The 24,036-nt window shown below is 47.3% G+C and overlaps 1 protein-coding gene across 1 annotated transcript in view; it reads right to left on the bottom strand.

The window, feature by feature from the left end:
• LOC149345201 (4'-phosphopantetheine phosphatase) overlaps positions 1 to 24,036 on the bottom strand; it is a 163,971-nt gene that overhangs the window by 29,990 nt on the left and 109,945 nt on the right. Inside the window, exons 8-12 of the mRNA XM_089546510.1 lie at positions 23,102 to 23,183; positions 18,275 to 18,369; positions 12,570 to 12,725; positions 8,573 to 8,685; positions 1,139 to 1,226 (exon numbers count right to left, since the gene is read on the bottom strand). Of these exons, the coding sequence (XP_089402636.1) occupies positions 1,139 to 1,226; positions 8,573 to 8,685; positions 12,570 to 12,725; positions 18,275 to 18,369; positions 23,102 to 23,183 (534 nt within the window). The remainder of the gene's footprint in view (positions 1 to 1,138; positions 1,227 to 8,572; positions 8,686 to 12,569; positions 12,726 to 18,274; positions 18,370 to 23,101; positions 23,184 to 24,036) is intronic.

Here is a 24,036-nt window from a genome sequence, read left to right as displayed (position 1 = left end):
AAACTATGCTTGTCATATGTATGAATAAAGTAATTAACAAATGAATGCTCAAACTATCTCGCACTGCTCATGACTTTACATGCGCAGGACCACTTTGAAAGGAATAGTCAGGGCTCACCCTTCACACAGCCCTGGCCACACAAACAAACAGTCTATCCCAGTGACCTCACACTGCCTGCCCTCTTTTCCCAGCAAATTACCCGACTTCATCATCCAATGTTTTCCAACCTAGGTGTCTGTCGCTCCAAAGCCACACATTACCCGTTCTGCACACTACATGCCCTTCATCGTGATTTAGGCTAGACTTCTTTAATCTACAATGGTTTTGTAACAAGCAGTTTTGATAAAGGAGTCACACAACGAATGTATAAAGAGGGCACTGAAAACTCTGGGCCCTAAGTCTCTCATTGTACTGAAAGCGCATCTTCGGAAACTAGATGGCACTGCTACACACGAATCTGCCACTGGGGGAGGGCGGTCACTGTACAGAAGCAATGAAATTCTTTTGGCCTGTTCCATGTCACTCCTTATACGCCTTCTGCTTGTGCCACCTCCCTACACAACAAGAAAGGTGGCACAGTTCTTTACCTGAAACAGGCATTCCACTTGAAATGCCAGCTGTAGGCCAACTGCAGGTATGCTGGCTGTTGCTGAGTGCACAGAAATGTAGCCTGGCCCTGACAGCGAGGCCATAGCAAGGGAAGTGAGAAACTGGCCCAAAGCCCTCACCATGTTCCAAAATGGTGTCAACCACCGTGAAACCAACACCGTTTTGGTTTTGCTGTCCCCGACCGGTGAACCCTCTTCAATTCAGCCCTTGAATCTCTGGGGAAAAAAGTGCTTGGCCATGCCGTCCCTTGGGAACTGCTGTTTGTTCAACCCCACTAGGGCTAGAGACACCCTTGCAGTTGAACTGGCAATGCCCTTCAAGTTACACAAATGCGGGGTCAGTACCAGCAGCGCCATCACTGGCTTTGCTTCTACTTTCTGTCTAAAATCTGGAAGGGCCGCTAAAATCCATGCATCAAGTGCAATTAAAAGCCCCAAAATGCCTCTGTACAGCGCTGTCTCTGTTTTCGCAGACAGCTGGCTTGGTATTGACGCAACGTGATCCCTTTCTGCCCACTCATTTTCCCACCTGGAAGTAGGGATCGGGGAAGTCAAATTCGAGCAGGCAGTGTTCCCGCATGTCCAACAGACTCCGCACTGTCAGCGAGCCATAGGCACTGCACGAGAGAGAGAGAGAGAGAGAAAAGGGAGGAGGGGAAGGGGAGTGAGTGTGCAAACTGCAGATGCATAAGGAGACACGCTCCAGAGACAACCAAACTTTCTGCTCTGTTCCTCCACATGATAACTCCTCCAGTACTCATGCAATGCTCACAAGCGACAGCGAAATTTTTTGGTACGGCTTCTTTATTGCCATCAACCATTACACACAAGGGCAAAATACAGAAGCAACTCTGCTTTTCCGAAAATGAGCTGTGAAGCTGAGGCCCTTGTATCAGAATGCGAATGCACTGCTTGCATGAAAAAAAAAGCACGCGCACTAGTTCTCTCTTTCCACACTACAGAGCACTTACTTACTCAGCCGACGAATTACATGGAGAGGCTACTTGTGACTTCACCATTCTTGCAGCCCATTTGTGGCAGCATACCCCATTTTCACATTTGCATTCGGCCTTTACTATTACTCCTTGCCTACTAACAACCTCTACAGATACCACCTCACTTTTCGACACACTACATTTGTTCTGAAGAACAGAAATTATGCCCTAATTTGCCTTATTTCAGTAGCACCTCTTTCCCAAGCAGTGCCCACCTGTGCCTTGCACGCAGTATCCACAACACGAACTTTAATAGATTCGCATTTTGATACTCAGTGCATGCAGTAATTCAATGCTCAAATCACTGCTTCTGTATTGCTTTCTTCTAAATAAATACGGCCAACGCTGGTCCTCTGCACATTGCCATTAAAGTTTGCTGCGCTCCCGCTTCTCGCTCAGCGAGCCCACTTATTCATCTCGGAGCTCAGCACAAAATGAACCACAAGGTTGCTTCAAGGAGGCCCCCACAGCAATGCCTCAGGTAATGCAGCGACAAACACCCAACTACACTTGCAAGCCACACAAGTTCTTTCAGTGCACAGTGAGCAAGACAGGTGTGAGGCATGGCTCACACCACACTAGTGGACGGAACACACAGCACATTCCAACAACGTGGGGGCCTCCATACCTCTCTGACAGGTGTCACTCTGCAGTGTGCCTGTTGTATGTGCGCGCTATATGTGCCAACACGGCTCCTCGCGTGGGGGGATGCAAGAGGTCACTGGCTCTAAGCTGTCCTGAACTGCCGTTCATGATGGCTGCGGCATTAAAGGCCCATAGCCTAGAACATTTTGCAATTTTTTCTACATTATTCCCTTGGTAGTTTGTTCCTTTCAATGACAAGGTCATGTAACACTCACTCCTGCCAAGGACCTTTGCACAAATGCTGGCAGTATGAATGAAATAAATAAAATAATAAATAAATAAGCATGGGCAATAAATAAACTTGGAGTGGCCTCAGCTCAGCATGCGCAAAACAAAACAGGAACCGTATCCCATTTATGGTTGCGGGTAAGAAATTTCAAACAACCACTACGACCAGACGTTGCTATATGAAAGTACAGGAAGTCAAAATCATTTCATTTAATAAATAAAAAACCTCTAATCTCTAGTTCTCTAGATCTTACGTTGTCACTTTTAATTTACAAAAACTTTCATGGGGAAATAAGGAAATCTGCCACTGCGGTCTGTGAAAACACAAAGGAAAAAATGCCACCAGCCAGCGGTCTCGGCAGCCACAGGTGACACTACAAAGCCTGCCGAGAACTAACAAACAGGCCGGTGCTTATGCACTGCAATGCGTGCCCTTCAACAGTGCCCACTAAAGTAAAACTCATTGATATGCACCCGCTTAAACGGTACTTTCGTTTTAAGAGTAGTAAAGGCAAGTCCCCGACTTGGTTCTCATTAAACATAGTAAAATCTTGTTAATCTGAAGCCCATTAATATGGAAATTCGAATAATCTGAAGTAGGAGTGCAACCACAGCTGACGCCCGTGTAAGTCTGTGTGTCAGAAGCTCGTTAATTCGGACAGGGGTGGGCCTCGCGCTGCCTGATAAGCACTGAACCTCCCATGGATGTTCTGCAGGCATCCTGAAGACATCTTGAACATCCACAGGATGTCCAAGGAAGTTTCAATGCCCATTGGGTGGCTAATTCAGATGGAGGGCTGCTTCGGGGTTCGAGGTACTACGACCCGTAGAGCCAGCGATAACACAAATAGAGCTCCCCCAACCTGAATTGCATGGCAAAGCGGTGCCCGCATACGTCGGGCTTGAGCGCTAAGGTAGGCACAACGACGATCAGAAGTTTTGCTGAAACTCAGCTCAGCCACAACTCACTCAGCTTTCTGCTCTAATCAGCCATATACGTTTCAGTTTCGCTTTTCTTACTTTCATGCCGTTTCATGGATGCCATTGGGCACGTACTTTAGCCAGACGCACTGTTTCAGATGCTGCTGGGCACGTCATTGCAGTTTTATTTTTATTTTGGGGTAGAGTCATGCCATTCTAACACCTATGCATATTTTCCTCGCTTGCATCCACGTGCTTCTTCCGCTCTTCCAGTACGCTGAAATGAGCTGTTCGCAGTCCGTGCGGTGAAGCACCCTCAAAATATGACACCACCATTTGTGAAGGAACACCACTGCTACTGCGTCACACTGCAGAAACGGCCGCAAAGGCCTTTACGAATTCGGAGTAACTCACATTCCTGACTGTGTGCACAAAGTAAAGCACTTGACAAAACCAAAAAAACCGTCGTCGCTTGGTTTTCATCTCAAATGTAGAAAATCACTGTCCAGGCATCCATCAGATAAAATTACTGCAATGCAAATAGCTTTCGACTGTTTTAACGAGATAGCATTAAGCAGCTCGTGTCGAAAAAAAGCCAGCATCAGCACCATTGACCGTGAGCAAAAAAATCCATGAAAAATCCCCACAGAAGAAACCTGGGTGGCAGGTGGGCCGCCAGTGTCACGTGACCTTGCAGCGTCATCATAACCTGCCCACTGGACTGTGAGCAGACTGCCCAACACGGTAGGTGGCACTTAATGATTGGTCACTCGGGGAGAGCAACCTGGGCCACACAAGGCCTACTGCTGGATGCTCCTGCCATCCCAGGGCAGTGGCGCATTTCTTAACCGCTGCGCCACTGCACCAGGAGGGGTATGAGGACTCCCAGGGGAATTAACCCATTACGCTGTCGCGTCACACCCTTAAAGTGGGGCTTAAGTGTCTCCTCCAATGTTTTTTTTAGGGCCATTTGATAATTTGAACTTACAGATAATTTGAACATTCTTTTCTGGTCCTGTGAAGGCCGCATTAAAGAGCTTTTACTGTAATGCATCGTGTATCCGCATAAACCGCACCCACTTATCGCGTATGTATCGGCTAACGTACTATTTTCACTTTTCATGTGTGCAAGCACGACGGAATCACATTGGTTGTGTTGTTCCCAAGGGCAGCCTGGCAGACTATTGCGGTGCAACGACAGCACGTCATACGGCCAGGGGAAAATTGTAGCCAAGCATAGCTATGTCGAGCAATGATGGCAATGATGAGCGCCATCCCTGGAGCCATCTTTGCAACAAGAACTAGCTGTGCAGTGGCCCTTCAGCAGAGTTTGTCGCGAATTCAGACATCAGTGTCTTGCCAAAGCTGGGAAAGAAACACCGGGTGCTCAGCGTAAGAAAAGTTGCAAAATGTTCGTCCTATCGAACGTGGCACAAACACATCGGCAATGGTATGCAAGAGAGATCCTTCCTTTGCGAATTCTAAGAACATAACTCTGTATATTGCCGCATATAAATCGACTTTTTTTTTTTTTTTACAAAAACGAACATTTGAAATTGGGGGGACTGACATAGCAGGTGCTGTGCTCCGGTCAAATGCACCACCATCGAATGCATATCTTCTCCATGTCAAATTTCCTGCCCGCCGAACAGTTGCTGTGTTTCAGAGCAAATTCTATGCCTTTCAATTTAAAATCAGCCAGGTAGCTATTAAGATGCTTGCCCATCGTGCTAAAATCTCAATGCTCAGTGGCAGTTCATGAAAGAAAAAAATCAAACAGCACACGAAAGCCACAGTGGTTGACAGCACAAAAAGCTGGAGCTGGTGATACTGATACAGATAAGGATAGTGGGAGGTCAGTAAGGAAGAAAAATTACAGCTGATTTGCACAGATTAAGTAGGTGCACTAACAGCTGACGAGAGAAAGAGAGAGAGTGAAAGGGTAGAAGCAGCTTGCACTAAGCAAATAAGAGAGTCTTATTCCCAGTATAATCTTATTCACAGTGTAAAACCTCTCTCGGTTTTGAGAAAAGGAAAGGTGCATAGCTAGTTCACTTTGTTGGACACCTCAAGCGTACCTCAAACTGTCCTCAAGCTTTTAGTGTGCATTTGAGGTGTCCACCCACTAAGGGAACTAGCTATGCGCCTTTCCTTTTCTCAAAACCAAGAGAGGTTTCGACCCCATGCAAGCATGCAAGCTGGGCCTGCTATCAGCGGAATCCATGATTGCGGCTAGAATGCTAAGCACTAAAACGTTAACAATGGTGGTGGCAGTGATGGTGATGATGATGATGCCCCGTAACCTTGAAGGCTGTGCCCGCCTGGTTAGAAGGTTTATTATTATTTTTTTTAAATATTTCCTGCACGAAAACGGTGCAGTCCATACACAGGTGAAGCCCTTACATGCGTTTGCACGGTATATACCGTATTTGCTCACATAAATTTGTGCACCCCCAACTTTTTACCCAGATTTTTTAAAAAAAGGAACTTACTCACATATTTTGTGCTCTCTGCTATGCGCAAGACAGGCTTGGGAGCATCAACGCAGCCATGTCACTGTGTGCGGTTGTGAAAGGTGTAGGCATGAACTGTATGCCATTTACCTGACTCACTCGCACTGTTGGTTGCTTTCCTGGACGAACACACCCAAATCCGAAACTACCCAACCGTTTATTGTTCAGTTTGCTGCTAGTCAGTCAGGCTGCATGCAAGAGTGCCATTTTATCATCCGTTATCTCCTTTGCCTCTCACTGCTGGCTCCACGATTGTACCATTGCGTGCTTATTGTGATGAGCTGCGCACGTGCCATCTTGTCATTCACGGGGAACTACATAACGTGGGGTGAGGTAGGAAGGGGTATGCGCCTTATATTTTGAGTCAACTTTTTTGTTGCCCAGCGAGAATTGTGAGATTGGGGGTCTTATGTATAGGCAGCAAAAACACAGTATATATTGCGCGTTACGAACTTTGTAGAGTTTTTTAGGACGCGTTCAGAAAATTTTTGTGCAATTTGCACACCCCCTCTCTGAAGCCTCAATTTTAAGAAAATATGTGCGCAAATTAAGCGAGTAAATATGGTATGTGGACACGCAGCACTGCAGGCAAGTGACAGATCTGCAACGGCCTGCAGCCCATTCCAGTGTCGTGCCAGTGCTGCCTGGCTACAGGTGCCCTGTGGCTGCGAGAAGTGACCAATTTCTCTGCTGCACCCGGTTTGTGTGAGAAAAAAAAATGATGGGGGAAAAGAGGGCAAAGCATGGAACTCGCCAATGGATGTTGTGACTTTCGACAACAGTGACAGGGCAACATGCGGTGCACGCAAGGCAGCGAGAACACAGCTGGCTGTGGAATAGAAGTAGGCAGTAGGACGGTTCAACAGGATACCGGCAAGAAATCTCAGGAGACGAAAGATCTGATTAAGAAACGCCAAAGCATGAAGGCATCTAACTCTACAGACAATAGAATTGGCAGAGCTGTCAAAGTTAATGAATAAGTGCAAGGTAGCCAACATGAGGAAGTTTAACATGGAGAAAATCGAGCATGCTCTAAGGAACGGAGGTAGCCTAGAAGCCGTGAAGAGAAAACTGGGCATAGGTAAAAACCAGATGCATGCGCTAAGAGACAAAGAGGGCAATGTCATTAGCAATATGGATAGGATAGTTGAATTAGCCGAAGAGTTCTACACAAATCTACACAGTAGCGAAGGTAATCAGAACATTAATGAGAGAGGCAGTAGAGAAAAGCAATGACACCCCGCCAGATCGTGCCTCCCTGCTTGACACTGTTCCTTATCGGAATTTTACTGCTGACTTTATGAAGTAGTACGGAAGAGACATGGGAGAAGCCTTTGCCCCACAGTGGGCGTAGTCAGCTGATGATGACGATGATATTAACAGCAGATTGTAAGCATGGCTGACTACAGTAAAACACATATGCTCACTGCACCTGCAGCAACGTGATAACTGGATGCTCACTTAGGGGAGTCAGATGACCGGTTTCCATGGTTCATGGTGTGCAATTGCTTGCTGATAGACAGGAGATGAGCCAGTGCAGATGTGTGCCATGTTTGAACTAAATGCCACATGTGCACATGCATTCGATATCCTTGGGCATTTTTTCTCTCAACAAATATAAATTAGGGAACTACATGGTTAGTACGAATTACATGCCCGCAGTTAATGTCTGCTTAAGCCCCATACCCTGCACTTCCACTTTCCGTGCACACAGCAACGTTTTATTAATGCTGCCCCATGTTTTAGTTCAACCAGCCACCAATGATTAGCATGGCGTATGAGTGACATGTGGCGGCCAGGGGCAGATTTAAGGGCCACTCTTGGAAGGTGCAGTTCGGGGAGTGGTCCCAATTAAGGGGGGACGAGGGTCTTAAAACTGACCTCTTTATTTGTGGCTGGAATCTCATGAAATATTGCACACAGATGCATTTTTCTCTTGTTATTTCAAAATGTAGTCATAATTAAGCTGGTGGTCTTAGATCAAAAGTTATCTTGAATGCTAGAGTGCAATTAGGTAATTTCTTACGCAGCTTTAATGAACGTTCTCATTGCATTTTGTTGTTTTTAATTGCATGAATTGATAGCCAGAGAGTTCCCATACCCGGTGACATTCTTACTTTTTTAGTTTAGGCCACGTATGAATAGCAACTTACAATTAGCTTAACAACTTGCAGTGTAAGATACTGCGACCTTTTACTCTCGACATAGTATGTCAGGATGACATGCCTTTAGAGAAAAACGAACAATGTCATCGGGTATGGTAACTCTCTGGTTATCAATTTATGTAAATAAAAGCAACAAAATGCAATGAGAAAGTGAGAAAGTTTTTTTCAAGCTGTATGAGAAATTACCGAATTACATTCTAGACCATGTGAGATTTAAGACCACCAGCTCAATTATGATTACATTTTTGGAATTGGAAGAGAAAAAGGCATCTGTTTGCAAAATTTCCTGAGATTCCAGCCATAAATAAAAAAGTTAGGTTTAAGACCCTCATCTCCCCTTAAACCACATATTTCTCAGACTATTTTTCGTTTAAAAAATAGGGTTCAGCATAGTTTTCCCATGCAAAACTTCTCACTCACTCCATACACCTGCCTCTGGTGGCAGACACAGCCTTCACAGCATTGCACAGGCAAACAAAGGGAGGGTGCCACTCACAAGGGGTGATCCTCCAGGTGCTGCAGGCGGCACAGGTACTTGTTGCGAAACTGGCCGGCACGCAGGGGCGCATCCTCCTTGTGTGGCTGGCTGCGCACTGCAACCTCCACAAACTGCAACAGAGACACCGCACTGCATGGATGAGCCTGACGTGGGGGAGCACAAGTACCGCAACACAGCACAGAAGTGGCGCTCAGCAGGTGGACAAAGAAAACAGGCCACAACACCTCTGTTGACCTCTCACTCAGTGCTTCTGTGAACCTTAGGACAGGTTTACCAACTCACATCATCATCAGCCTGACTAAGCCCACTGCAGGACAGAGGCCTCTCTCCAATCAACCCTGTCCTGTACTAGCTGCGGCCAGCCACCTTATCCCGGCAAACTTCTTATTTTCATCCGCCCATCTAATTTTTGGCCGCACCTTGCTACGTCTGCCTTCTCTTGGAATCCCCTCCGTTACCCTTAACGACCAGCGCTTATCTTGCCTTCGCATTACATGCCCTGCCCAAGCCCACTTCTTCCTCCTGATTTCGACTATGATGTCATTAATGCGCATTCGTTCTCTCACCCACTCCGCCCTCTTCCGATCTCTTAACATTACACCTATCATTTTTCTTTCCATAGCTCGCTGCGTTGTCCTTAACTTAAGCTGAACCCTCTTTGTTAGCCTCCACGTTTCTGCCCCATAGGTGAGTACCGGTAAGATACAGCTGTTATATAATTTCCTCTTGAGGGGTAGTGGTAAGCTGCTATTCATGATCTGAGAGAGACTGCCCTATGCAATCCACTCCATTCTTATCCTCCTAGTTATTCCGCTCTCATGGTATGGATCTGTGGTCACTGACTGCCCTAAGCAGACATATTCCTTTACCACTTCCAGTGCCTGGCTGCCTATTGTAAAATGCTGTTCCTTTCTGAGGCTATTGAACATGACTTAAGTCTTCTGCATATTAATTTTTAGACCTGCTAGTCTGCTTTGTTTGTCTAAGTCACTGATCATGCTTTGCAGTTCATCCCCTGAGTGACTTAACAAGGTAATTTTATCAATGAATCGCAGATTACTAACATATTCCCCATTAAATTTCAATCCATTAGCACCCACTCCTGTTCTCTGAATACCTCCTGTAAACACGCGACGTTTTGCAGTAAACTAGGATACATCTCAACAATATGGAACCCTCGTCAGGCCTACTTGACTAACCTACTCAAAACCATCTAAAACCGGGCAGCACGTTTCATTACCTCACAATATAAACCTCAGCTCAGTGTTGCTAACACAAAATCATCTCTTGGCCTGAAATTATTAGCGATTTGTCGAAAAATTTCAATTCTTTGTCTCTTCCTCAAACTTAAGGACAACCTTTTACGCACTTTGGAACAATCATCCAGCCGCTTATTTAATTCCTCCAGCATACACCGATTGCATGGCTCTGCTAAAGCATTCAACAAATTGTTTCTTCCTAGTGCGATCGAAGATTGGAATAACCTGCCCGAATACATTGTCATTGAGAGTAACCCTTCAAGATTTAAGCAGCTGCTCATCAACCATTTCACCGAATAATAATGCTGGTTTGGTTTATGGTTTCGTTTATGGGGTTTAACGTCCCAAAGCGACTAAGGCTATGAGAGATGCCGTAGTGGAGGGCTCTGGAAATTTCGACCACCTGGGGTTCTTTTAACGTGCACTGACATCGCACAGTACACGGGCCTCTAGAATTTCTCCTCCAAAGAAATTCAACCGCCGCGGCCGGGACCAAACCCGCGTCTTTCAGGTCAGCAGCCGAACACCATAACCACTGAGCCACCGTGGCAGCCCGAATATAATGCTTTTTTTCTATACCCTGTATTAGCTACAATGTATTGCAATCTGATCAACGTATATTACTTTACTTGTATTGCTGTAGCCTGTACTGCTGTATGTTTTTTTTCTCTCCACCACAATATGTCCTTGCTTGAGTACTTCAATTTGTTACACTTTCTTTTGTTTTGCTTAGTTCTGTTATTAGTCATGTACCGCCCGCCACTCTTGTATCCCCCCTTCTCCCTTAAGTAACGTCCCTACAGGACCCTCAAGGGTTAATAAATGATGATGATGATGATTGTGACGATTATGATGGTGATGAATAGCATTGGAGAGATCATGTCTCCTTGCCTGACACCCTTCCTTAGTATTAATGCATAGTCCACACTGCCACAGCTTTGCTATTTTGATGACAACGATGAATTCTCACGGCACAAGGGCAGCTTTGGCCAAAAAGCGCCATGGCACAAGCCGTTTTTGTTGACACAGTGCGGGGTCACAGACCCATTTCCTTAGCATTTCAACCCCACAGAAGGCAAGCACTGGGCCGGAGAAACGCTTCTCCGGTGAGAGCCCGACGGCACTGCGGATCAAACCCTGCACCTCCCTCATGCAAGGCAGACACTGAAACCAGCAGGCTACCACTGCAATACAGCTTTGCTAATTTACTTATGGTGCACTTAATTTTTTTTTTCTGCCCTTTCCCTAGTGCTGGTCACATAAAGGTCTTGTCTTGAAGTTCACTGTTACTTCACATGGTTTTCTCAGAAAATTAGAAGCCCTGGTTAACTTCGGTTAACAATGGTGTGGGGACTGCTGCAGTGGCAGTTCTGATGTCCAGACAGTAATTATTATGTTAAGATGTTTACACAGGTTTCAGTCACACCTTCTTCGATCATGATGTCTAAACAAGTATCTCTCTTTGGTCCAGACATAAAACACTTGTGGGACACGTCCAAAAATGTTTAAAAGAACTACTCTGATACAACTACAATGAAATCAGCAGCACAACCGCATGCGTAAATGTATTTCTTTCAGAGTGAGAGTTGCTCTAAAGGAGTTTCCGACTGGCCAACGTGCCCAATAGCAGGAATATCGAATCAGGTTCAGTATGTAATCAGATACTGCAAGGATATGTCATGCATACAAGGGCCCGCATACCTGACAGTGCCGTTTTGGGCATCTGGGAGAGGGTTTGGCAAAAGGTGCTCATCAGGCCAGAGCTTGTAGAAGACTCACAAGATGGCAATCAGATTTGCTGGCACTAACAAGTCTGGTTTATTGGTGGTTTAACGTCCCAAAGCAACTCAGGCTATGAGGGACGCCGTAGTGAAGGGCTCCAGAAATTTCGACCACCTGGGGTTCTTTAACGTGCACTGACATCGCACAGTACACGGGCCTCTAGAATTTTGCCTCCATTGAAATTCAGCCACTGCAGCCGGGATCGAACCTGCGTCTTTTGTGTCAGCAGCTGAGCTCTGTAACCACTGAGCCACTGTGGCGGGGCGCACCCACAAGTCTGGTAACAACACCAGAAGTGGCCCTGCTTGCGGTGCTCACTGCGTCACTGGCAGATGCAGTGGTGGCGATGTGCGGGTGGTGCTTAGAGCAGATTCATTTCTGCAAGTCGCGGATTTCACTCGATTAATTACGATCTTGGGGCACTGGGGAAACAGAGGGACCAAACGAATCGGCCAAAGCCAGTCGTCCGACATGCAGGTGGGATTGTGCCCTTAGTGCTCGACAGTGCAGTAGTGGCTCACACATTCATATCAACCGTAGTGGCACAGGACAGTGTTCGAAACATCCAAAATTCTGCACACTGCACACAATGTACTCTGGTCAAGAAATAATACATATTTGTTTCATCTTGAAATTCGTTGTTAACCATGCTTTTATCATTCAGCATCTACTGTTACTGAATACCCATGCTGGCGATGAGCATTGCCAGCTCGCATGGAGGTGCATCCTTCTCAAAAAGGCTCTTCACACAAACTGGCGCGGTTCACGTGTCCACCGAGATATGGGAGACGGACACTGCACCATTTTCTTTCCTCAAAAACCAATTTATCAATTTACCAATTTCACACAAATGGTGCAGTGCATTCTCTGCAGCTGTGGTGCAATGGCTGAAGAAAGCTTCAGCGACCATTGTGAAGCAAACAGCAGCGAAACAGCAGCAGCAGCAGCCGCACCTTGTCGATGGCCTCCTGGAAGCACTGGAGCCAGTAGTGGCGTGCCTCTGCGTCCTGGGTCAGGTCCACCGTGTCGGCCAGGTAGCGGGCGGGGTCTGCCAGCAGCGGGCAGTACACCAGCTGCCACTCGAACCGATCCATCTCCAGCTGGTCGATCTGTGTGCACACGAGGAAGAAGTGAGACCCCCCTTCTTCCCTTTGCCCAGCCGAGTTCCAGCCACCAAACACAGTCACCAAACTGACGACCACCCTCAAAGACTGCTTGCATGTGTTGTGGCACCGATTTGGGCCACGAGGAATTCACGGCTCATTCTACAGTACACACTGTAAGGGGGCCCCGGAGTATTGTTCAGAAGGTCCCCAGAAATGCCTTAAGACTGCCACGACTGCACCGAGCTACAGTCAAACTTCAGTATAACAAATATGGAAATTACAAATTACTGGCTATATCGAACACTTCCTAAACATTTTAGACAAAGAAATGCAATTTTTACTTTATATATCGAATGCAGTTGGTGATATAAAGGATTTATCGAAGTCCCCAGCGCCAAGCAGTGCCCACTCGGATGGCAGGCGGTAGGCTTTGCCACAATACAGAAGTCACTGACGGTGGTGTGGTAAGCAATCGTGTCAATGTACATGCTCTTACCTGGATAGATACTATTGGTATCCCGTTCTTGATTTCTGTGACCGTTTCGTGCCATTTCTCCATTCTGCTTTTATGCCACCAGTACTCGAGTCTTCTCTTGCTCATCTCTACTACTGCCGTGTTAATTTTGCATTAACTATCTCTAAATCCGAAAACTACTAGAAGGCTCGCTACATTGCCCCGTTTGATATCTGGGCAGAACTTGTTTAAAATTTTCTGCACTGCTCACCCTCGCTAACATTGCCAAGGAAGATACAGCGGCAAGGGGCACTGGGTAACCAGGCAAGTGGCACTACATAGTTGGCACATGTTCACACTTCTCGAACCCATTGACAGCACCCCGAAAGGAGAGGCGCGGATGGTTGTACACTTGCAGTAACCATCCCGTACTGATGTCTGCTCTCATGAACGTAGTGAAAGGAGCAATAGCTTTTACACCAACGTACCACTTTCCACGCGACATAGATTTAATGCGGGGAAGTTACCTACACGGTGCTTGGCCCACCATCGTTGTGGGCTGTGTGGTGTCATTCTGACTTGTGCACACACGGCTGTGCCCAGCCGTGCTAATGCGGCTCATGTACGTATCTTATCATCGCATGCCAGCATACAAGGAAGGTGGAAATAAACACAAGGGTCTTTTGCCTCTCTGCTGTCAGCCAGCGTGTTTGAGGGCTCCCTTAAAGGTGGACTAAGGAGGATTCTGAGCTCATCTTTTTACCATGGGAACTTGATCTACACATTCTGAACATTCTTAAATACTTCTAATTATTGTCCTGTGCAGCCGATTCTCCATTAAATCCGATTGAACGGCCTGGCTCCCGCCATTTTTTTAAACTAACATCCGAGAGTAGGAGTCAACCAACAAGTGGAGTGCCTTTCAGCCAGTTTGTGGCCGCTTCGCTTTCGCTTCCATTTTGTTTTTTAGGCTTCCGTGAATAAATAGCTCAAGTCGCACAGACAACACTGCCATAAATTAGGCCCATGGAACTAAAAACACACATGGACTCCTTGCTTTTGCAGATCACTCTGCGCATTACTACGTATCACTCCACCGATGGCAGAGTAGCAAGCCGCCATGCGAATGGTGGGGAGGCACTCCATGCATTGGTTGACTCACTCCTCTTACTCTCGGGAGTCAGTTAAAAAAAGGGGAGGGGGGGGGAGCCAGGATGTTTAATCCGATTTAAACTGGGGAAATCGGCCACACATGACAATAATTTGAAGCTTCTAAGAATGCTCGAAACATGTAGATCGAGTTCTCGCAGTAAAAAGGTGCGCTAAGAATCCTCTTTAGTGCACCTTTAAGTTGCACCATGCCATAGACACGACAGGCTAGAGGCGCTGGGCAGAGAAGCCATTCTAACTGGAGCTCATTTTTTTGCCGTGAGTGCCTCTGAAATGGCATTAAAACTTCGGAAGAAGTATCTCCTTTCCCCAAGTTGCAGTCCCTTCCCTGATTAAATTTGCTGTTCTCGGGCATATTTATGGCTAAACTTTATATTACGGATTTGGCCATATTGAACTGTTCTATGATTTTTTGCCCATTAGCAATAACAAGGTTCGAATGTATCTAGGTACCGGCAAAATTTTTCTACACATCCCAAGCAACCACCGATATCCTTCGGACGGCCGACAGAGGTCTGTTTCGGATGTTCTGTACGTCCGCTGAATATCCGCAAACAGCCGGTAGACGTCCGTCGGCCGTCTGAAAGGTGGCCAAAGGTATACGGTTCGCCCGCCGACGGACGTCCAGTTGAGTACGTCCATTGGCGGATCTTCCTCGAATATTCGAATATATGGTGCATGCGTGCTTTTTTCACTCCGCGCGATGCAATAAAACCAAAAACAATTTGATGCATAGCACGCATATTTTATTGTGGTTGATGATACATCAGCAGAGCAATGGGTTATATTCGGAAAATTTCTTAAATGTGACTCTTCAAATGTGGCAAGCTTGGGACACACATCCGTAATCTTCCCAACCACAGGATTTCTGAAATAAAAAAGAATGCGGCAAACATCAGTCATGTGAAACAAATGGCACAATGCAGTAGCCCAAGTAAAAACATTGGAACCAATTAATAGAAGTGTTTGACAATGTATCTGTTCTTTATTTATTTTCGTGGGCCTTAGGGCACTAACTTGCACAGCACTGTACGCGACTGTGCACAGAAAGCCGCAAAGCTTCCGTTGCGAACCACTGCGACCTCACGTGCTTCCTATGGTCTGCCTTTCGCGCGTTGTCACTCTTTATATAGGCACAGTGAACATAGCGATGCCCTAAAAATTAACAAGATGCTAAAATACTCTGTCCCGCAACTTTGAAGAGGAGTGGGAATTAGCCGCGCGAGTTGAGGGCTCCCGCAGCTGTGTGATGTAGGCTCCCGAAAGTGTGAGAACAGCACACACTTGTGGTAGCCATCTCCTCGCGCTTACTGCTCCCACTGTCCTGTGAACGAATGTTATATGAACATGCATTGTCCTAGAAGCAAGTTCGGAGAAGTGTACTGGATACATACCTTCGTAGGCAATCCCATGTGCACTAAGCCTTCTTTAAACCAAGGTCGACGCAGTACAGGATTCCGGTGTTCCACAAGAGCTTCAGGCACTTCCCATATCTTTCGAATTGCTTAAGTTACATGCTACTTTCGTCCACAGACCGAACAATGCCACACATTATAATAACAGAGCTATAAAGCTCTGTGCGACAGCACGACGCAGCAAATCAACAACAGCGCAGCGCTACGAAGCCGTACTGATGGATTGGATTGACCGCGAACTGACATCTATGATGATGGTGATAGCAGAATGCACGGGAGTTTTGATACTTACGAATGGTTTCAATGGCAAGTTTAGCTAGCAAAACGGTGGACATGTCGCACAACTCCACTAATTTGGAGAAGTTTTATAAATGTAAAACTAGTCATTAGTTCTTGCAAAATTCTGCAGCACCTGCTCCTCTTAGATAAATTTAGCTCGTTGGCGGCTCTTGCACTGCAGGTAGGAGTGGAATCGCACCAATTTACAAACATCTTCGCGTCAAACCCTCCAACTGATGTAAATAAAACAGTATACATACACGAAAGACGCGAATTTTCTGTGAAATAAAAAACGTCCATACTCATGGCCTGGGAAAATACTCAGCCTTACATCCTTCGGACGTACACCTCATCTCTCATGCGGATATACAAAAGTGGACACTGTCCGTACGTCCGGCTGATGTACGAATACGGATATCTGAAATCGGATTGCGTTCGTACGTCCGATGGACGTCCGATCTTGGCAAAGGACGTTCGGATCTAGCTCGTGCGTCCGACGGATATCTGTGGTTGCTTGGGATCGAATAAAAGAGGAGAAATATAAAAGGTGCAAAATCTCGAAAGAAGCCTGACCGCAAGCAAGTTTCAGAGAGTTTTAAACACGACAACCACTTTCTGCCAGAAGTATGCCTTCCATTGTAGCTTCCACAGAGTCCCATACAATGCAAAGTTCGCTGATACACAGCAACTGTGCTTACATCCCTGTGTGATTCACTGTGACTGCGGCAGCTCATACACCAGGTGCCAGCAGCCATTCTCACTTCTGGGCCTATCTGCATGAATGCTTAAGTTCCTATCTAACATAAGTTCAAGATCATGGACTTGGATAAGGGAAGATCGGAATTTGCGTGGCATGAATGTGGAGAATTCAACACTGGCCTATATATGCAATAAGACAGCATGTATAAAATATGGTGATGTTATCTTGAAAGCTAATTTATAACCACCCATTCAGTCACATTCTTGATGTACAAATTTAGATTGCATCAGTGAACTGAAGAGGCGATTTTCAATGCAGCGTGCATGTTCTGCATGGGCAGGCTACTGCACATGTGTCAGCTAAGGAATAAACGCGGAAATTATCTATACTGTTCCAAAACCCGGGTCTAGAAAAATTAATTGTACACAGGAATCCAGCACTTAGACATTTTGAACTTTTTATTTATTTGGTATATTTATTATTTATTTTTATTAGGTATGAAGAACAGCTGATTGGCACGTTTTAACGCTAGACGGGACGCTGGAGAAAAAGGCATGTACACGTTATTTTCACCTTGCGTCCAGTCACACCGTCATGTCCCTCTGACACCACGCTGGTCTCCATTGTGTGCCCCCACCACTCTTCGTACTACCCATGCCAGTGTACGATGTCAGCGTATCCAGCCACGACCCGGAGAATACCGGCATTGCAAGTACTTCACCAGCATCAGCGAGTAGTTTCAGGATTCTTAATTCTTATAGATGACAGCCACAAAGAGATTAGAGCAGTCACCACCAAAGCAGCACAGGAAGGCACACGAAGCTTTGCCCACTGTGTGCCAGCTCCCCTCTCAGTGCTGTCAGCATCAGACGAAGTTAGGCAGACAAAACGTTCTGTCCTGTTGTTCCTTTGTGCCTGGCTCTGTTCTTTTTTTTTAACCAGTTAAGTACGGTTTTCACTTAAAAATGAGCAGTCAACTAACCCTCATTCTTGCCCTGTCCTACTGAGAGAGATGGAGTGCAGTGATGTGTGGAATTCTGCTAAATTCTGCTACTGTGTGCACTCAGCCCTATAAAGAGATTAAGGTCTGCTCAGAAGAGAAAGCCAAGAACTGAACATGTTCGAAAAAGCAGCCCCTCCAACAACACCTACATCCTACTCTGTGTTACTCTGCAGGCTGTCACACAAAGCTAGAAACGAAGTTCGCTGAACAGCAGTGACGATCTTCACCAATTGTTTTAACATTCACATTGATGAGCAAGAATGCTGCGCAGGAGGGGACATACAAATCAAAGCAAACGACACTATGGTGACCATGACAAGCCTGGTTATGCTCACGTTGCTGAAATATTTAAAAGCACTGCTGTGCACAGCTGGCCCGCTAGGAAGGGCGACTGACTGCTGCGAACAGCGAAATCTGGATGTCTCGCATCGATGACTACTTGAGAAGCGCTCACTCGCAAATCTTCCTTGGCTTGCTTATGATGCCTCAAGTTTGCAGCCAGTCACAGCAGCAGCAGCGTAACATACCCACCATTGTGCTGTTGTGCTGGGACAGCTGGGCTGGGATGGGGCTCTGCAGGCCAGAGCTGCCTGCATAGTTCTCACTCCACGAGCAGTTCTCCGTGCCTGCACAAGGGAGAGAGAGAGACTGCGTCACACCAAACAGAATGTGGCCGTTCTCACGCACCATCTTCATGGCTGAGGTGAAAAATGACCGGATATTGAGGGAGGCAGATGGGCCTGCCAAGACTGTTCTCACCCATATCTGCAACTGCGAGAAGCGGGTTCTTTATGTGCTTTATGCGCTTCGTGTGGAGCACAAGACAAAATATAATAAGGCATTTGCTCTATTTGAAGTGCGCCTTTCTGTGACGGTGTCCTGTGGTCGAACTGTTATTCTGAATATGCGACAAGACAAGAATTAACAAAGATACCACATTTTCGCAATTCTAAGCAAGCACTCCATCCCCTCATTTTGGGAAAAAAATTTGGAAAATAAGCTTTGCATGCGAATTTAAGCAACCCCTTTTGAAAGGAAGCGCACGTAGCCAAGGCCGCCAAGAGAGCTAGCTCACTCTGTCGTCGAGCCGGAGCCATGGGAGTCCCAAGGTGGTGCGGTGTCCACGGCACAATCTCTGGCTTCCTGTGCTGCTACGTTCTGACACTACATGAGAGATCTACAGAACGGCAACAACCGGCCAAAAGTGACCCTGATAACTCTATCAGCGCGTTGTGGCATGGGCCCAGTGTCAGTGGCGCTCGGCAGGTTTCGCGGGCATCGCAGAAGCGCATTGCTTGGTTTGGTGTCAGTTTAACAGCCTAACGGGAATCAGAATTAGTTTGACTAGGGCTGTCTACAGCTTAAGCTCAAGCGAACTGTAATCACGTTTGCCAAAGATAATGGCAACCTCATTGCCATCAAGGAATGTGGCATGGAGAGAGCCTGCAGCATCAGGTGAAGGAGGCAGCAGGACCAGATTACCAAAGACGCTGCAACACGTAAGAAGATCATGGACTACACAAGGGCTGATACCCACAAATTGAAGAAGCCTATGAGTTTGTTCGCAGTAAGGGGCTGCGCTGTCACTATGGATGCAATCCAGATAAAAGCGACAGGGATCGCAACAAGAGGCAGATTCCCTGCATGGCGTTTCATGCAAGCCTGGACTGGGTGGAGCGTATGATAAGAAGAAATATATTTTCTTTGAGACGCTGGACAATACACGCCAAAGGCTGCCAGCCAATTTTAAAGAAAAACTTATCGCTTTTCGGCGGTATGTGATGCAGCTCCGCAGGAAACACAGCTACGAACTCGGCCAGATCAGCAATACTGATGAGACGCCAGTGTATTTTGACATGCCGAAGATGAGCAAAGTCAATGAAGTAGGAGCCTGAGAACTCAGGGTGAAGGCGACAGGGTACAAGAAGCAGCGTATCACAGTGATGCTGTGTATAACAGCTGACAGCCAATAGCTTGCACCATGCATCCTCCTCAAAAGGAAACATGTGCTAAAGATTGAAAGTTTTTCTAAATATGTCATCTTGAGAGTTCAAGAAAAAGGGTGGATGAGAGCAGAGCTGATGTCTGACTGGAATCCAATTGTGTGGCAGCAGTGCCCGGGAGCATTGCTTGGCAAACCTGCAGGCATGTGGCCAATGCTTCTTTTGGACACATTTCATGGCCGTCTTACCCCGGAGATAAAGACCAAGCTTCAGAACAGCAATTGCAACTTGGTTGTGATTCCAGGCGGCATGATGCCAGTGCCGCAACCCCTGAATGTTTCAGTTAACAACCCTTTTAAAGCTCATCTTTGACCACAGTACGAAGAGTAGGTGCACAACCCCAACAAGAAGACGCCGACAGAAAAGCTGCAGAAAGCGTCCCCGTCAATCATCACAAGGTGGATTTCGGACACGTGGAAGCGGGTCCAAGTCGACGTTATAGCCAAGTCATTAAAGAAGTGTTCGATTACAGACCACTTCGATGGAGCAGAAGACAACCTGCTGTGGGATACTGACAGCGGAGGCTCAAGCGGTACGACGGACTCGAGAGGCAGTGAGAGTGACTAAGTATCCGACACAAGCAGTGGGTTCACAGTCTGCCCTTGTTTTGAAGCGAAAGCTTCACTACGGGACATCAGGCTTCAATCGTGGACCGTGTAAATTTGACCTTCAGCTGAGTTAGAGGTCAAACCACAAAAAAAAAAAGGAAAAGAAACTGAATCAACATCCATGACTGGGAGTCAAACCCATGGCTGCGCGAACAGATCTCCTTTGAGGGCCGCTCAGTGAGACCACCAGGCTGTCGCCGCAGCCAACACGCCTCGTGTTAAACTTGTGGGGATGCACTCGTCCCCTGTGGTTCGCTTTCCTGCAATGCACCCTCAACACATTCTCTGTGGTTAGCTTCCCCGCAATGCACCCTCCTTAGTTGTGTTACTTTAACTAACCGGGGAGGGCGCATGGATGGCGTGTTTGCTGCGCGTGCGCGGGGGAGAGACGGGCCTTTTTTCTGCTCGGCACCGAGAAAGTGCGTGGACGTTTGGCGCAAGGCTCCGCTCTTCGTCGACGGGCGCCTCGTGGTTGCAGCATGCTCCCGCCAGCTCGTCCCATCCGGCCTCGGAGTTTTCACTTGCCCTAACATGGGTGAACATTCGCTCGTAATCGTGCTGGTGAGTCGGACGTCCTCGATTCCTCAGTGTATTTTGTTGCTAGCTGGCGTTATTGTTGTTCTAGCAATAAATGCCTTGTTTGTGTCAGCCAGTGAGTTGTTCCTTTGTTCCCTCAGAGCAAGGCCTGCTGTGGTCGGCGTGCGCTCGGTAGCGTACGCGACCATTGGGTGGGGTCTGGCGGTTTTGAATTGTGTCAGCCGCGCTTAAGCAGGGAGAATGTATTTATCTCCCTAGGTAAACCCCACATCTGGCAGCCCAACGTGGGGCTTGCTCTTGGAACATTAGACGACTGTCTGTTTGGTTCGAGGAATGCTCTTTGTCCGGATTTGACAAGTGCTAGGCCTAGTATGAATTTTGATCACTAGGACCTGCGGCATGCTTTCTTGAGTGCGAGGTGTATTGCGCTGCAGTATGTTTGAACTTTTCGACATGCTCAGCATGTTTTTGTCAAGTTTTTCTTCCTGGAGTTTCTTCACAAGAACCACTTGGTCCGCATCGAGGGAGAACGAGGCCTAGGGCCCGCGGAGTTGCCGAGTCCGAAGCGAGTGAGTACGGAAGCCGCGTGGGGGGTTCGAGTTTTCTGTATATATTTTCTCACTGTCTCTGTTTCGACTCTGGGAGTCGCGGCTCCGGGAGCCGGGTGGCCTGGGGCCACGGGTGCCGCTATGAGCTCGCTGGCATTGCAGCTCGGCACCGGGCGCTCCAACACCATCCGATACGGTGGGCGCCGACCGCTCAGAAGCTGCTTCGTGCAGTGAGCGAGGTAGGACCACCCCACAAAAGTGATGTCTCTTCGCGGCTGCGCGCACGAAACCCGTTTCGGGTCTTTCTTTTGTTGAGGGTCGGTGTCACAATGGCAGTGAGGCCCAAAGCTTTTCAGAGCTGCCTGCACCATGTCGAAAGAGGTACAACCACCGGACCGTGGTGTTGAGAAGGGGCACACTTTGCTCCCTGCCCGTTTTGTAACCTCGCATGAACTGAGCAGTCTCGTTCAACTCAAGAAAGGGCTTTGTTTACTTGAACTTTGTGTTGAACAGCCGCCCAACACGTTTTGCTAGCGAGTTGAGCATTGAGCCACGAGGCCCTTGCGGATGCCGTTTCCACTCCCATGACCTATGTTAAAGGCATGCAGAGTGTGTTTCGGAAATCTTGCAGATCCAGTGGAGCCACCCAGGCTTGCTGCCCTGTGCACATCATCTCATTGTTGCCTGCTGCGACGGAGCCGCCTGTATCCTGTTTGGCGCATCCATGCGGGGCAGCCGTGGTGAGACCAATCAGCAGTCACCTCTGGCTGCTGTGACCCTGGCGACTACTGCAGAATCCTGGCCTGCAGTGGTCATCCGGCCTTCTCTTCGCGGGCCTGCGGACACGTAGTCCGCAGGCCATGCGAGTCATCCTAGCGGAGACCTTCACGCTGCCTTCGGAATACCACGGAAGTCTGCGTGGACACTGTCGGCGTGACCTCCGCTGCACGACCTGCCTCAAGTGCATGAACACCAGGAGACTCCTCCATAGCATGTACTTGCAGGCGCGTGGGTCTATTTAAGGTTGGGGGGATGTGGGGATGCACTTGTCCCTTGTCGTTTGCTTTCCCGCAATGCACCCTCAACTCGTTCTCTGTGGTTAGCTTCCCCGCAATGCACCCTCCTTAGTTGTGTTACTTTAACTAACGGGGGGGGGGGGGCGCTCGCGTCGCAGCGACACTAGCGCCATGGATGGCGTTTGCTGCACGCTGCTTGCTGCAGTTTTTTAACCCATCGAGGAATGCTTAATTGTTTCAGTTCACATGGCAAATCAACTGGCCGGAAAATAAAACGAGGATGAGATACAAGCACCAATTATTACTGCATGGCAAGGCCAATCCCATCTGCCAAACAAACACCCGGACCTTTCTGTGCGGGCCACTTAGTGCATCATGAGAATAGCTTGCAATGGATTTTTAACACGCCTCTAAAAGCAAAAAATATTTTACTGCAGTCCAAAATGCAGTTCATCAGCATTGCTCCTAGCATCATTCTCAACACTCGAATCCTCTCGGTCACTGACCAACACAGTGCCAACAAACCGCAAGGCACCCACTGGCCACAGAAGAGCCAACAGGTGGGAGTGATAGGATCCCCTTTATTGGTGCCAGTACTACAGTAGTGCTACACTGCAAGGTAGATGGAATGTTCCCACACACCCACCGTACTCGCTGGCTCCCTTGAGGAAAGCTCCTATGGCCCCCAGGTAGCCCTCGTGCCTCAAGAATGAAGCCCGGACCTTGCCCTGTGCACACACATTGTTTCGTCTTTTAACACCCACAAGAAGTGAACATACAGAGGGAAAACATGAAAGTTAGTGTACACATGCAAATACAGGTTATTCCCTTGCCCCAAAAATGACACCCAGACTGCAACTACCAAAAGCTTTGCCTTTAATATGTTGCAGCAGTAGTTGCTGTAGGGCTAGTTCGTTCATGCTATAAACTTGAACAGCGTGAAGGACACGACCACAGGAAATACAGGCGCTCTTTCTGTCCTGTCCTGTGATTATGTCTTATGCGCCATTCAAATTTATAGCCTTTAATACCCGTGTCACATGGGGAGGCCCTCGAACCGATAGTCTACTGACTCAAAGGTAATTAGCATTGCTACATGGTCCGCTCTGATGAACATCAAGTCAATAGTCCATCTATTCAATGGAGCAGCGCGGAACTCTTGAGATTTCAAGGGCCTCCGAGCATTTACAGCGACTACAGTGTTGCCCAAGGTTGCCAGTGTTGCTTCGAGCGGTGCCAACGTGCACTTTCATGCACTATCGTTCACGGTAAACAGGCATACACAAACATTATTCTACTAAACTATAATGCAGGCAGTAAAATATCAGTCTGTGCAATAATTTAAAAATTGTATTGGTCTGGTTTAAGGCACTTGTATTTTATACTCTGCATCGCAGAAGACTGAAATGTCAGTGGTATCAGTGTTGCCAGGCGTTACAAAACTGCGACAGAAAATTGTACGAAAGGCGGCATTTTTCAAGAAAACGCAACTGGCCTTTAATAATAACCAAAAACCTTTCATGATTCCAAAAAAACTTACTTCTACATTTAGTTCAGATTTATGAAAATATTTATGTTACG

Source organism: Amblyomma mixtum, chromosome 5 (assembly GCF_055824585.1).
Source record: "Amblyomma mixtum isolate Tamu chromosome 5, ASM5582458v1, whole genome shotgun sequence".
Lineage (NCBI taxonomy): Eukaryota > Metazoa > Arthropoda > Arachnida > Ixodida > Ixodidae > Amblyomma > Amblyomma mixtum.
This window is presented reverse-complemented; position numbering and strand designations above follow the sequence as displayed.